General features: G+C 41.9%; 1 protein-coding gene across 5 annotated transcripts in view; it reads right to left on the bottom strand.

The window, feature by feature from the left end:
* EPB41L5 (erythrocyte membrane protein band 4.1 like 5) overlaps positions 1-14,015 on the bottom strand; it is a 52,279-nt gene extending 38,264 nt beyond the window's left edge. For 2 of the 5 annotated variants that reach the window (XM_071435234.1, XM_071435235.1), the window contains exons 1-3: positions 13,654-13,779; positions 12,718-12,902; positions 2,285-2,389 (exon numbers count right to left, since the gene is read on the bottom strand). In XM_071435234.1, coding sequence (XP_071291335.1) covers positions 2,285-2,389; positions 12,718-12,902; positions 13,654-13,753 — 390 coding nt within the window. In that variant the 5' untranslated portion in view covers positions 13,754-13,779. Of the gene's footprint in view, positions 1-2,284; positions 2,390-12,717; positions 12,903-13,331; positions 13,542-13,640; positions 13,780-13,825 lie in introns of those variants that run through there. The other 3 variants (XM_071435236.1, XM_071435238.1, XM_071435237.1) reach the window with 3 other exon arrangements.
* Positions 14,016-15,808: the final 1,793 nt, after the last annotated feature.

The raw sequence follows: 15,808 nt of genomic DNA, 5'->3' as shown, positions 1-15,808 counted from the left end.
CAAGTATGACAATATTCTTAGATTGAAATTGGATAGCAGAAAGATTATATCCTTCAGAGCCAGTGGACAATTCTCTCTGCAGTAAGGGACTGGATTCTTACACTGTTTATTTAACAGGTCTCCTGAATAATCTTGGACAAGTCACTTGATTAGTCTCTGTTCTTTGTTTCCAGCTGCAGATTGGGTTTCTGCTAAAACTTGCCAGCTCCTTCTGCAGGAATGGCTGCTATTGCAACAGTTCTTCATTTCTTAAAGCAAGTAATTATCTCTGGCTGTTGCATTCAGCTCTTCTGGCAAAATTCAATCTTTTCTGCTTCATTATACACAGCTCATCATTAAGGTCCAGTTTAAACAGATTGTTATCTCTACTCTGCTGCTTTTCAGTCACACATAGTTAAAAAAAAGAAGCAAACAGAGTTTGAAATCTCCTGTACCTGGTAGATTGTGCAGTATCAAATATTCAATCATGTGCCCTCTGGACTGGCAGTAATAATTTGCTAGAAAAAGCAAATTAAGAGCCACTGCTGTGGCAGAAAAGATTAATTCTTATTAACACATTTCAAGATGAAATAGGTTTATTTGCTAGCAGATCAGGAAGAGAAAAAAATTATCATACAGATAATTCTACCAGTTAAAATTAACCCACTATGATCTCATGAGGTCCTGGAGACAGGGAAATACATCAGAAGCCACGAGGCAGAAACTGAGTTAGGATACCTTAACCATACAGACCACTGCTTTTCTGAAACAAAAAGATAAATGCAATAGAGTACTTCACTATCAATACTCAGCATCTTGGACTGCACATGCTGAGCACAGCTAACATGATTTGAGAAATATAAAATGGTATGCAATAGGCTGTTTCCTCATTTCTGTTCTGTGCATGGCTCTGAATGCCATCCATCTGTTAGTGTATCTTTAGTGTTAAATGTTTCTGTTCTGCAAGGGGTTTAAGACCACTTTCCCTACTGGGAACTACAGACCACCAGCAGCTAATCCCAGTGGCCATGAAGTTTGCTTCAGATGCAGAACACCAACAATTTTCTCTGAGGAGCACAATCTCTACAATTACATGCTAAGCATAAAATTTGATCACAATAATTTTGGAAAGAAGCCATCAGGTTATAAGTGCTTTGGGGTGGAGCACTGCATCCAAAGCTGTTAGCTTCTTTCAAAGGTTCAAGTTTGTGGATTTTTTTTTTTTTTGCCTTTATACAAAGTTGCAACAACTAAGAGATCATCTTCAAACTGTTATGGACACAGATCTTCACAGAAATAAAGGAATATAAATCACTGCCTCCAGTTCTGTATGCTGACCTTAAACAATTCTGATATTTAGCTCAACTGTCTGTGCTTCCCCTCTGCCATTCTAAGCATGAAATAATTCTGAAGTGGCCTTAAAACTCAAAAACAATTAGGTTATACATCTAACAAATAAGATTGACATAGGCAGCAGGAAACACCAATCTCATTCTACCTGGGGATGTTGGGCTAAGTGAATACAAGTTTAAGTTGCAGGGATGCAGGACAAAGGAAAAAACACTCCTTGCCTAAAGGCTCACTTAACTTGCAGCTACCCTAGGTAGGAATAAATACTTGACTATAAGAAGCATCTATATAAAACTGCATAGCCCACAAGTGAAAGAACTGTGGTTACTACTGACAATGCTCTGCTACTGACTTCAAAACCTTACATTTTTAGAAACACACAATAAAACAGGAACAAACTTGGGCTTGGAAGAGCCCTCAAGTCAAACTCATAGATCCAAACACACCTGTAGCCTCCTAAAAACTTACAGTTGCAGGTCTGAGTCACAAATGATTTGAACAAATCAAAGGTATACCCCTCCTGCAAGCAGACATTAAGAAGGTGACTTTTGCTGACAAGAAAGCTGACAACATTTGCAAAGGAAAACCTTCTCCTCTCTGTATAGCACACAACAAAAGGGCTAAACACACTCTAATTTTGCTCCATCCTCTCTGTATCATCAGCACCAAGAGTTTCTACACCACACACCAGGCTCTGGGGTCCGACTGGACCAGCCTGCCTAGTGACAACAGGAGTGTGACAGGAACATGTGGAAACAAGAAAGGAAGAGACACAACAGCATGGTCATACATTAGAGCGCTGGAGGCAGAATTAAACTTGGGGACACGGAAAATCACACACTACAGAGCTTCTGCACAAAACTTAATTCACAAAAGGCAGCTTTCTTATAGCATTTTTGTCAGTACTAGGATTCAACTTTTACATTGTTGCTTAAAAAAGAGCATAACTACTTACTGCCACTTGTGCTGAATCCATGAACCTCAATCCAAAGTAGTCGCTTTCGATAAGGTCCAGATGATACATGATTTGCTCAAACAGGAGCTGGCCTTTGGCTTTTTTCTGAAAAGATAACAGGACTTAGTACACAGCAGGTAGATTTATTGTAGCATCTACCTTATTCTCTGCACACATTATATTCTAATTACAAAAATTTAGTTTCTGAAAATATAATGTGGACACCTTTTTTCACCCCCTTGTACTTTCTGGTGGCTTCTTCTCTGAAAGGCAAATGTACACCCCACAAGAAACACAGAATATCCATAAAGAACTTGCATAATCTCCTTTCTTGGAAAATATCAACACTGACTTGCCAAAAGTGTTAAAATGTCATTTTATCATTTTTCTTATAGGCTTTCCTTACTCACTGACATTCAATAGAACTGGAAACACAGCCAGTACAATTGCAATAACCAATGTACTGGAAAACTTTAGGAGCCAAGTACAGCAAATTGCTTATGAATTTACTACTGTTTGGTATCTAGGTGTTTCACCCGTTTAGAAGCAGGTAGCAAAACCCATTGAATTAGGAGATAGCATTCCATTAGCAAGTGCTTTTAACAACTACTAGGAAACAGTCTGGGGCAAGCAACTTGAATAAACAGCACTGAGATATCGCATTTACAAAACTAAGTTCATAAAACTAACTTCCAGGTGCAAAAAGCCAGCTCATATGCTCATACATAATTTATGAAAAAAACAGCTCTAGCCCCAAGGAAACATCATTTTTACAGTGATGATCTAAAAAATTAAACAGTTGTTTTTAAAGAGAAGGCACATAAATAGCACTGAGCAGTTTCTACACAACGTATATTCTTCATGCTGTGAGCTCCTTTATAACAAAAAATGGAAATAATAGTTAAAGAGTTTTTATATATAAGATGCTTATATGTAATAAAATACGTTAATAAATTATTAGATCAGAGTAAAGGTCATAGTGTAAAAAAAATTAAATGCAAAGAAATGCAGACATTATGCTTACTCTGCCAGCAGCTGAAGGGTTTCTCTATTTCTGTAAAACCACCATCTTGCAACATTTTACCTCAATATTTATACATTCACAACATGAGAAATGAGATAACTTTCTAAGCACATATTTAGTAAGCTAGTAGCAAATTTAGTACAGCTCTCAAAATTCTGGGCCAGACAAATTCTTGTTCTCAGAAATAATCTGGTTTAATCAGTAATACCTAAGTAAGTAAAGTTGCATGCTGTAATTCTTGTCACCTTCTTCTACCCTGATCGTCAAATATTTTATATTCAACTTTGCAATCATCATCATTGGTTTACTTCATGTATCAGTTAAATCCAACACAACATATCAAAGATGAAAGCAAAATCCTAAAAAAAATTTTGCAAACAGAGCCTGTCTAAGCAAATTCTCACACAGTTATTTCTTTCCAGGTACTGGGGAGAATAGCAGGAATGGAAGGCATTTGGGCCAGCAGGCAACTTCACAAACCATGGCATCTACAAAACATTGTATAATACAAATACTAAATGTCAACCTATCAAATTCATTCAGACAAAGTGTCCTCTGTTGGTCTCAGGAAAAAATAATTTCTCAGGCAATAACAGATTTATTAAACACCAGCTCAAGCAGAAACCTTAAGGCAAACCATCTACACATACAAACCCATACCTTTCTTTCTTAATAGAGTCTGTAGCCCCAGTTTGGAAAGACCAAGGCATCAAATTGTTGATATTTTTCTCAACACAAGATATCTTCTACTTAAACATTAATATAATAATACAAGTGAAATCAATTCAGCACCTGCAACAGCAAAACTAGAAAAACACTATGTTGCATGAAGCTTTCAGTAGCTTGTCTAAAACTAGCGCAAAATCTCCCTTTATTGAGCAGAACATTTGAGATCCTTCTCAATTCCTCTGTAGATCATCTTTAAAAAGTGGAATTAACCAGTTATCTCAGCAAATTCCCTGCTGGTGACAGAAGCACTTTGACTCCAGCCTGGAATACTACACATACTACTTCAGACTACCCACGAGCAAAACTTAAATTTCTGCAGTGTCAGATTAGTTTCAGAATGTGTTCCACATTTCAGAAATCTCAGCAGAGGACTCAAAGATTAACTGGACCCTGAAAAACTAATGTGGGATAAAGCCCCTGAAGAAGCAGTGGAGCAGCTGTGGAAAGACCTGCAGGACTTCTGGTTGTTCTCTGACTTAAATCACCAGGGCTGTCAACATGGAATTAATTGTGCACTACTTTGCATATGACTTAAATCATCAGCAGCTGTATTTGGTGCAAGTCAGCAGAAGTGTCACACATGCTTTACTTTACTTAAGTCCTTCCTCCTTAAACAAATAGCAACCAAAAATATTAATGCTTTGTAACCAGTCAACTTTCATTAATCAAAATTAATTTTTTTGTACTCAATAAAACTGAGATCTCAAGAGTTTTCAAAGAGCCAAGATACACTTTTATTACATTTTCTTGTAAAAAATTGTCCTAACTTTCTTATGGTAACATTGGTGCTAATAACATCAAGGTTGAGGGTTCAAACCCCGTATGGCCCATTAAGAGTCAGACTTGATGATCCTTATGGGTTCCTTCCAATTCAGAATATTCTGTGATTCTGTGAAAGTGACATTTTTATCCTGTTGCTGTCCTATGCTTTTTCCCCCCCTCTCCTTTCTTTCCCTTACAGCAGAGCTCAGGTTACACTCAAAGGACAAATATTTTTAAACTGTTTAATGGTTACTGATGAACTATTAACAACTCCACTCACAAGCAGTCCGGCCAGTAGCTGGTCCTCCCTTCAGGGCACAAATTAAACTTCTCATGGGTTTGCAATTCAGTAAAACCTGACTATTTGACTTACAGAGTTTGCTATTCTCTCTAGGAAGCAACAGCAAACATCTCACAGCCGGAGAATGAACAACAGGAAAATGTAAACAAAATACACCATATACATAGGGCAGGACCTCTCCTGGTTTTGCCACACTGGATAAAAGCATCTTCTGATCACTTGGGAATGAATCACACGGCCCCCGCCCCCTCCCCCCCTTTCCCCAATGAAAGGGATGCTCCCAACTAATGACATCTCCTGCTGCTCTTAATAACTGCAATTGCTGGCTGAGTAGGTGTTCCACAGGCTGGGCTCAGCCCGGTAGCTCAGCAACAAGGCTGGGTGTTCACCTCGGCGCGCTGGTTTGTCCCTTCACTGCCGGCTAAGGCGATCCCGGCACATTCTCCTCGGCTCAGGCATCTCAGCCACTGCCTAAAACCTGAAAGGCAGCATTTATACCCTCTTCTCACGGTCTCAGAGTATCGGCTATTTCATGGACACGCATCCATGAGGAGAAGCCAGCCAGGTGCTCCAAACCTGCCTGATCAAAGGTCAAAGCCTCTTTCAGGACAGAGCAGCCAGGACACAGCAGCGCTGGAGGAGCAGCACAAGCTCACAGTCACTGGAGAGGAGCTTGTGCTGGTGAGCACCAGCTGAATGACTCACTTCAAGTTTTTAATCGCAGCAAAGTAGTTATTTTTTTTCCAAAACTTGGGGAAAAAAAACCAAGATCAAAATACTCACCTAATAAAACTACTAATTTAAATACTTATCAGAAAATAATCTCTCCTGTTTATTTCTTTCTTTGTGAAGAAATGGAGGGCCCTATACAAGAAGAACTTTGGAAAAAATAGATGAATAACACTACCTTCATGGGACTAACTATCCCTTGCATCTTTACAGCTGTACTTTTTGTTTAGATTTCTTCAAATGATCACGTTAACATTTTTATTAACAATAACTAACAGTAGCTATTGTCTTCAATAGCTACCAAGTGGCAAAAACTTTCCTTCCTGGTTTTTGTCAACTTATCAGGAGGGTTACCATTCATATGCATACGAGCTTCCTTAGAAATACACCATTTACACACACAGAGAAGGTATGGGTCTCTATTCAGGATTTACAGCTAGCCAGTTGCTAGGATGTCACCTATGCATGTTTGCAGAGCACAGCAGCACAGAAGCAGCAGATAAGCCTGCCCATTTTTTAAATGAAGTAAATCCTCTTCTCTGAAACCACAGGTTTCAAATACCTAAGCTTCAACAGTGAGAAAGCTTCAACAGTTTTTTCAACACTGAGCTTTAAAGGAAGAAGATTTCATACCAATATCACACAAAAGGTGTCTATAGTAAACACCATTAAAGTTTGCTGCAGAATTGGAGGGTTAAAACCCCTTATTGTTACAAAGGCAGCGTTAGAAGTACACATTATTTGTATCACCCTGATCTTCTTATGGCTTTAAGTTCTGACCTACAAATGGAGCTGCTCCTCTCCTCAAACACCAAGCACCACTCCTACAAATAACTTTTCCAAACTCTCCAGTCAATTTTCTTCTTCATCTGAAGATGCCACTGGCAGCAAAACACTAATTCTTCTAGTGCTTCTTTCTCTGGTTTATCCTCAGTTTTTGACAACACTGCTATACACACTTGTGAATATAAAACCCTGCAGGCTGGAAGGCTGGAGAGAATTTCTACCTCCAGACACAGCTTATCAATTCTTGTATTTACTCAGTGTCTCACAAGTACAGGAAGGTAAACATTTGGGATTAAATATTTTGTTCTTTTATTCTCTGGAGAAAGAGGGTATTTCCCAAAAATCTTCATAAAGAATTTTTTTCAATACCCAATCCTAACTGTACAATCATTAGAGTGCTATGTAGGAGGATTTTAATTTACTGTGCTCAGGCTTATTGACCCTATTACATAAGACAAAGACTCAAAACATTGATGTCTGACAGTTTGTTTTGTGGAAGCCTCTGTTTCAACTTCCTGACAATTTTTATCTTCTAAGTACCAATTTGATTTAATCCATTTTTTAATTCTTTCTAATACAGAATATATCCACATTGCTTGATCAGTATTAAGGTTTACAGATTAAATGCCTCCCCCTATTATATTGTCAAACATTTCAATTTTATTTGGTGTTCCACCTGCAGCTTTCTCACGAGCACTCTGATTAAGAGCACCAGAGAGTCCCAAGCCTTTGAGCTCTTTGCAGAGGCAGCTCAGCAGGAAAGCAGGACTCCAGATAAAATTCGCTGTGAGTTAAGAATGTGAAACTTTCAGGCAACTAAACCAGCCTGCAGCACAAGCCCCAGAAACACTCTGGCAGCACACTGCAGGCCAAACAATTTTCTCTTCAAGCAGCACAGATTGCTGCCAGCTGCTCCCTTCCTCCCTCCTTTCCGCCGGTGCCAGGGCACGGAGCATTGCCCCGAGCCTGAAATGCCCGCCTGCCCCGGCCCCGAAGCGGAAGCGGCTGGGCTGTGAGCAGGATTCTGTGCGGGCAGCCTGTGCTGCTCACAGGGCACAGGCACTCAGCATCCCCTGGCTCAGGCTCGATCTCAGCGAGGATTTCAGTCTTCAGGCGCCCCGGGAAGCACCGGCTCACCCTGCACTGCCACCAGCCCCCAGACAGCAGCGCCTCTGCTGCGGCTCGCCAATCATTTTGTCCACTTTCAGTCCCCTAAAGCTCTTTCAGAAGTTTAAGCAAACACTCAAAAGCATGTCAATACTTTCAGACAGAAGATCACATGGGAAATAAATAAAGTTTTAATCCAAAACTTTATAGCCTCAGCACACACAAAAAGGGGCATGTTCAAATGTTTATGTAGTTACTACTTCTGTCAGCTGAGCTTTATTTTGAATCTTTAGAGGTCAGCCTTGAACACAGAGTACTCATTTTATTTGATGACTGATTTTCTAGCGTTTTTAACAGTATGAGATTTTCTTGTTAATCAGCATCCATGCCAGGAAGAGCATTTTGCATTTCATATTTACATCCACAAATATTCAGCAAGTGGCCAAAAATATTCCAAAAGTTTTTAATAAACCAGAGTGGATTATTGAGTAAAATCAACCACCACAATGCATCTCTGATCTTGCAGTCAGATCAACACAAATCATCTCTCTCCAAACAAAAAGCTACTGGCACTCGGTAATGATTTTTACATTCCAGATAGATTTCCTTATTTTTATTTAAAATAGTCACCACAGATACAGTCCTTTTTTCATCTTGTTTTATACTCCAAAAGTCTAAACAGCTTAGTTCAATTCCACTCTTACACACAACCACTGGACTGGTTTATACAAGACCTTGTTCTAATGATACTTCATTATAATAAGGACAAAACCATCTCATTTTGCAACCTCCATATCAAATTTCATGCATGTGTAATAAGGAATATTCCAAGATAAAAAACTACTCAGAGAGAGCATCCATTCTCATCATTTCTCTCTTTCATCTTATAGCACCAGGAAGCATTTACCTAAAACTTTGCACATACAGAAACTGGAATACAATTAACGCTCCATTATCCATGAGAAGATTATGTAAATTGTGGGTTAGGCAGGGTCAGGTTTTTTTACTGAAACACAGCTGGCTTCCACAAGTACAGTTCTGCTTCCATAAGACCCTGCACTTACTATCTGTCTCTCTTGTAAGGCTGACCTTGCACCCCCATAAAAAGCAAACCAAAAATTTTATATTTCAAGTGCCTGTATTTACATTATTTATATTAACATTTCTCCCCCTAGCTACGTTATCTTTTCCCTCTCCCAATTACTACTATGGATAGCATAGAATTAAGTAAACAAATACTCAATTGTAAAATATTTTGATTTTAAAATCCTCTGGAGCTCTCTATTACTTAAAACAGCAGTTTATTTTAAACTCTTGACAAACACTTTTGTTCGTAATTATTTCATAAGTTGTTGGTGACGCCAGATGAAAGTTTTTTGTACTTCCAAGTACCCCCTCACCAACTTGTCTTTCCTCACAAACCATGAGCACCAAGAGAGCTGGTATTCCAGCTGTTGAGGGGTTCCCTTGACAGATCAGAGTGGTATGACTGAGCTGATGGAATCTTCAGGTAATAAACCAGGGCTGTTCATGGCTTTTGAGCCTTGGGAATTCCAGAGGTGCAGTGGGGGACGATGTAGTTTAGTTTTGCATGGGAACAGGATGAAAAGTGAGATAAGGGATGTCAGCAAAACAGACTTCTTGTCCTCTCACCACTCATACCACTCCGTAAACATTCCACCCACAGATCTTAAACAATGGGAAGAAAAAGCACAACCTGACGTTTGTCCAAGCTTAACTCAAGTTAACAGAAAAGCAGAATGTATAATGAACAACATCCACAGCAGCATTTACAGACAACATCTACTTTATAAAGACTTTTTTAAGATTAACAAAGTAACAAGCTTCTTAGTGTTTCACTAGGCACATAAATCTGTAAAAACGGCTGAATGTAAAGCTTCAAAAGAGTGGTAAGAGGGAAACTACCAGGTCAAAAAACAACTTTAAATCTGATATGAAGCTGTGGGAAAAAATCTGACATAATTCAATCTGCCCCAAAAAAACAGTGATAACTTGCATTAAGTTCATGCCTCCCATTTTGAACATACCAAGATGTCAGTGAATAGTACACATGACACTGACATTCTTCAGTCATTTACATAGCTACACAAGCAGTAGATTCCTGCAAAGAATCCAGTCTATGTACTGTGTATGACTGCAGCTTTGGTGAAAAGTTCAAGTCAGGCATTTTCTAATTAAAAACAACAGAAGACATAGAAAAGCAGAAAGATTAAGTGGCTTGACAGACACCAAAGATAAGATCAGTGGACAAAAAGCAGAGTTACTGCTCAAATCCTGGCTCTGTGTCTAATAAGTTAAATCTCAAATGCATCATTTACAACCTGTCCCTTCCATCTCATTGTAAATATTCATAAAATATCAGTCTTTGCTACTTCATAATTCTCAAAGTGTTTGGCTTACATAGCAACGTCCCTGGTGGTTGCTTCTTGCTGTTGTTTTTGCCTTTCTTTTTTTTTTTTCTTTTTTTTAATTAAGGAGAAAATCAGCAATCTCAGGTTCAATTATATCAATGACTGTAAATGCAGAATACTCTTCTCAGTAAAAAATTTACTGTAAGGATAGAGCTCAACAGTTTTTTGAGCAAACTTGAGCCTGGTATCACCTCTAAATGCTTCTTCACCACATTTGGGGAGGCACATGGAGAACCAGATTGGAGAATTGCTCCAGCTGGAAACTACATAACGAAATTATACTGATTATTTTCAGCCACAGCATTTTCTTGACTTAGCTTATTGCCTGGCTGCTAAAATACTGTTTCTTCTGCCAAGGGGTATGAGAAAACAAGGACAAACGCAATAACGAAAGCAACATCTTTTCTTCCTGTGGCAGCAACAGCTTATGCCACTGTAAAGTATTTGTGTAGCCGTGGATTTAAAAAGGTATGGCATTCATTCCTGCCTAGACAACCCTTTCTCTGGCTGTGAACTAACCTGTTTGCTAAATGATTCATTCTTAAGAAAAGCTTTGTTATTTATTTTTTTAATTGAACATTTTCACAGTGCTTAGGTAGACAATGCGACTGTGCACAAACGAACTGGCAGAGCAGGGGGCACCTCTTGGAGAGAAAGAGTTCATTTTAAAGCAAATTTACTGCCAAAAAAGTAACAGTACCAATCTTGGAAAATATCTTAACTCAAAGAGGACAAAGATTCTCAAAGAAAGTTTTTGTAAAAGAAAATAAATATACACATGTATTTTTAATTTAAGCTTTATATTTTACAAGGTGATGTTGTGTTGCCAGGATTTTGTATCCTCCCCCACTTCATCCCCTGTCTCTCCTACCCTTTTTTCTTTCCTTTTTAGGAGTCAACCTCAAAATATGAATGATGAAAGTGGAGAAACAAGAATAAACACTCTAGGAAGTTTGCAATGAAACATTTAATTTACTTTTAATTTATTGTACTTTAATCACTGAAGAAACTGGTACATGTCAGCCACTGACGATACACTCTAATTACCACATCTGGCTATGCCAATTTGGTTACTGTTACTCATAACTCAGATGTTCACAGTCAAGGATCTATGCTGGCTTTCAAAGAAAAAAATCTGGAGTGAAAAGAGTTTCTTGGAGAAGTAAATAGTTACTACTGCACCCTGGTCTGAGATTTATAGGTCAGGTGGCAGGTCATGACACCTCTTCAGGTTCAATTTATGCTCCTCAAAGCCTTAGAAATGTTGCTGGAGCCACCAGGAATTTGCCTACAGAGCCGACTCCAGCTCCAAAGATTACTGCTCTGCTTATGTAGAGACACCAATTTAAACTTGAGTACTTTTTAAGTGTTAACTCTTGCTATTAAGTGTTTGTGGGCATTCCTGGCTTCAAATCAAACATCCTAGGCACTAAGCAGCACTGGATATATTCATTACATTGCTTCAGAGATTTACAAATTGACTTTACCACCCTCTATAAACGCCTATCTGTACAGTCACTTGGCAAATAAAGATGTCAAAGGGTTTCTCTAACTCTAGATTATTTAGGGTTCAGGATATCATAAGAGTTATTTCTGCTAAGTCAACAGCACTGCTCAATCAAGCTGACTTCCTAGCACTACCTAAACACTCCACGATTAAAAAAGAAAGGGAAGAAAGAGCTGTGTGGAGCAGCCAGTCTTGAAACAGCTTTTCTTTCTAGTCAGCAGTTCCAACACCAGCACAACTGTGATTGCAGCCAAAATCCTCTGCAACTAGTCAGGTCTCGCAGATCCACACCTTCCTAACTTCCTAATGCTCAGCTCTGTGAGCTTAAAACAAGTCACAAACAACTATAACACATGGTAATGGAAAAACAGAGCACATCACTTCTGGTGCTGCTGCTCATCCTGTTGGCCAAAAACAGGTATGCAATTAGGCAAGCAGAACAGGCACGTGCATATTAAGGAAGCTTTAGAAATGTAAAACAGTGGCTAACACCTCACTCGGAATAAAGCACCATGCCATGAGACAATCCCTACTATATAATCTGCCCTGAGGAGGGGAAGGAAGCAGATTTTTCCTCTTCCCCTCCCCTCTCAAGTTAGCGCTAAAAACTGTGTCCACCTCTGACACAAAACCAGACCAAACCCAACCCACACGGAAATTCTTGCTGGTACTTCTGCTCATCCCCCTCTTCAACAAGTTTCACCAAGAGATTCACCTTCTTTGTCAAGACAGATAGCTCACCAAAAAGAAAACCCAATTCACCAAACAGGCTACTCTCTCTAAGTTATGCCCTGGCACAAAAATTGCATTAAAACATTAGAAGGGTTCAGTGTGTAAGGCATGATGACATCCAGCAAACACTCTCGAATTTCAGTGAATGCCAAAGTTAACTATTCTTTCAGAACCTTTTTATGAGCAGCAACTTAGTGGACATCAAGGCACAGGGCCGACTACCAACAGCAAACAGCAATGCCTTTACCTAACTTGCAAACAGCAATCCACATCAGAATAACACAACCCAAGCGTATTTCAAAAACACACTTGGATCGCTCATACCGGTAAGTCCACGCTGACATCTGTGCCGTCCAGCAGCGCCACTCGGCAGGTGATGATGGATTTGGCGTCCCCAGCTGCAGGGATGTGGGTTGCAGCCCTTTGGGCCTCTCTCAGCCTTTCCTTCTCCGCATGCTTTCGCATGGACCGGCGTCCCAGCGTGCGGCGGAAAAAGCTCAGCATCTTGGCTACAACATCCAACAGAGAAAATGAACAGGGTTAAGTTTTTTACAGAAGAAAAACCCCAGAACTAAAACAAACAAACCTCAAGCGGAGTCAGAAAAAAAAGAAAAAAACCTGCAATAAAGTTATTAGAGAATCCCAGACTTTGATAAAGAAAGGTCAAGGATTAAACAGATTTTCACTCATATTTAAACACCCACAGTCTTTGGCTGTGAAAGTCTTTGAAAGAGACTTTTGAAAAAAACCCAAACTTCAGAACTGTGAAGACGGTTGGGTGACTTCTTGGGAATACACGAAACTACGCTTAAGGGAAAACACAGCGATCGTGCAGATCACCTACTGCTCTCCGCAATCTTTCAATAACACAAACGCCACGGCGCGCTCCTCAGAGACGGTGATCTTGCACAGCTGGGAGGCAACTGAGCGCTACATACCACCGGCTCCTCTCCTGGCTCACAGCTCCACCTCTCCCATCGAAAACAAGCGATAAGCGACCCTTCCCGCCTCAGAGCCGCGCTCCCAGCTCTCCGAGCAGGAATGGCTCCGGCAGGACCGGCGAGCGCCCCTCGGGCACGGCGCTTCCCGGCACACACACAGAGCTGTGTGGGGAGCCAGCCCCGAGCCTGAGGGGCGACCCCAGACGAGACCCGGCCCCGCCGGGCGCCTTCCCCGCCCGCTCCGACCCCCGCCCTTACATAACGCCCCGGCCCCGCGGCCCCGCTCCGGCCCCGTGGCGGCCCCACCTGCCGGGCTCACCTGCGGGGCGGCGGCAGCGTCCCCACGGCGGCTCCTCCAGGCCCCGGGGGCGGGCAGGGGGCGGTGAGGGAGCCCCGGGAGGGGCCGGGCCGCCGGACATGGCGGAGCGACGTGGGAGGCCCTTAAACGGGCAGCGACGCGCCGGCCATTTCCTCCCCCCGCGCTCACTTACCTGGCGGCTTCCCCGGCCACGCTCTCCTGCTCGGTGGCGGCGCGGAGATGGAGGCGGAGGGCGGCGGGAAGGGAAGGCGGCAGCCGGACGGGAGAAGGAACGCTCTGCTTGCCGCCGCTCCGGGAGCCCATCGCCCCTTTAACGGGGCGGGGCCCGGTGGAGAAGGGGCGCCCCCCCTCCTGTGCCAGGTGGTTTCGCCCGGCGGAGGGGCCGCCGCGGGGGGTGGGGGGCGCGGCGCCGACCACGTGCTGGCCGGAGGGGGGCGGCAGCGCGGAGCCTGGAGCGGGCCGAGGGCCGCGGAGCGGGGGCGGCGGGGCGGCCCCGGGGATGGGCCACCCCTGGGGATTGAGCCTTCGGGACGCCTTTCAGGTTATTTCCCAAAAGTTCTGGAGTTTTTGCTAATGCGATGTGGAGGTTTCCCCTCGGTGGTTTGGCCAGGACTGTGACCAGCCCTCTGCTGTCCAGCGGTAACTGGAACCTTTAGGCAAATGCGCGCTTAAACCATAAAATTTGTAAGAAAGTCTTATCTTTAAACAGTGCCTGAAAGAGCAGCGGTAGCAGTGTATTAGATCAAGCAGAGCCGTCTACAAGCGAACACTGTTAATATGTATACACTGAAATAAGTGTATATTATACGCTATTATACACTAAATCAGTGTATATTTATACACTGAAATAAGCGACTACAAAATGCAGTTTTGTACTTTAAATGCAGCCGCACAGCCTGTGCCGGTGCCCCGCGCTTCCATCGCTCTTCTAACGTGTCACTCCAGCCTGGGCCACCAGCCCCGCTCCTCGGCAGCAATTACAGAGGGCTGCACTAGACTGTGCTTTTTTTTATTACATAAATATTTGTGTCCGAGTCAGTATTTGAGGAAAAGCAATATTAAACTCTTCGTGCTTAATGCCTGCTAAGAGTGACAAAGCTCGGCGTAAAGGAGCTCCAGACACCTCAAAATCCCAGGATACCTGGGACTCCAGCCTATCTAATAGCCTGGGAGAGCAGATACTTGGGCTAAAGATAACACAACATTTTTTATGCTCGGCTCTGAATCGCGGGCTGACATCGGTCAGTCCCCTCCAGGCAGTGGAATTGGCATCATGAAACCCACATTAATACCTCAGCTCCAGTGCCTGAATAGACATCGAGTTCCGCTGATGTCATTTACTGAAATGGGGGGCGGGGGGGAATAAAAAAGCTGGCCACCATTTGCCGACGAAGTAACAGGTTGACAACCACTCTCCTGCCGCGGGGAGGAGCAGGGCGAGCTTTGAGGAAAGGTGAGATTCACATTCATGTGCCTATTTATTCAGAAAGGTTAATTACAACGGGGGGGGGGGGGGTAATTTAGATATTGACTTTTTATCAGAGGAGCAAGGACTATGCTTGCTCTCCATAGCCTGTCATGAAATACCTGTGGGAGCTTGCAATAAAGTTCCCAAAGAAACCATACAAAATCTTACTATATTTAATGTGGAAAAATAATTTATCTTGAGGGTTTGGCAGATATCTGAATTCTCAGATCAACTAACCAATGGTTTGCATATCAAAGATGCTTAGTATGTAGTGGAGATCTGCCAGGTAAATGGGAGTCTCCTGCCTATTAAGTCTACACCAGTTCACATTCTCCTATACAACAAAGAATTGTAGGGAATTCCCTAATTCTTGGACGTTGTCCCTAAATGTTCTAACCATCTTCAACTATTTCTCAAATTGAGCTTCTTTCCCCTCAGTCATTTACAAAGATTATGTCCTTCCTGTAGCTTTAGTGACACAATGACTCAGTAGCTCATTTTTGCAATTTCTACTTCACACCACCCTCTTGCTACTCTTCCTGTAATTACAGTCTACTCCTTCCTCGCTCTTTGCTACTCAGATACAGTCCAAGTATGCACGGTACACATTCAGCTGCGTTATCTGCTGCTTGTCTTATATCCAGTCTTCCAGTTTAAACTAATCTCCTTCTATTAAAAAACCTCTTC

Source organism: Agelaius tricolor, unplaced genomic scaffold (assembly GCF_023055355.1).
Source record: "Agelaius tricolor isolate 1412-34295 unplaced genomic scaffold, bAgeTri1.0.p SCAF_10, whole genome shotgun sequence".
NCBI classification, from domain to species: Eukaryota; Metazoa; Chordata; class Aves; order Passeriformes; family Icteridae; genus Agelaius; species Agelaius tricolor.
Note: the sequence above shows the minus strand (reverse complement) of the source record. Positions and strands in the feature narration are given on the sequence as shown.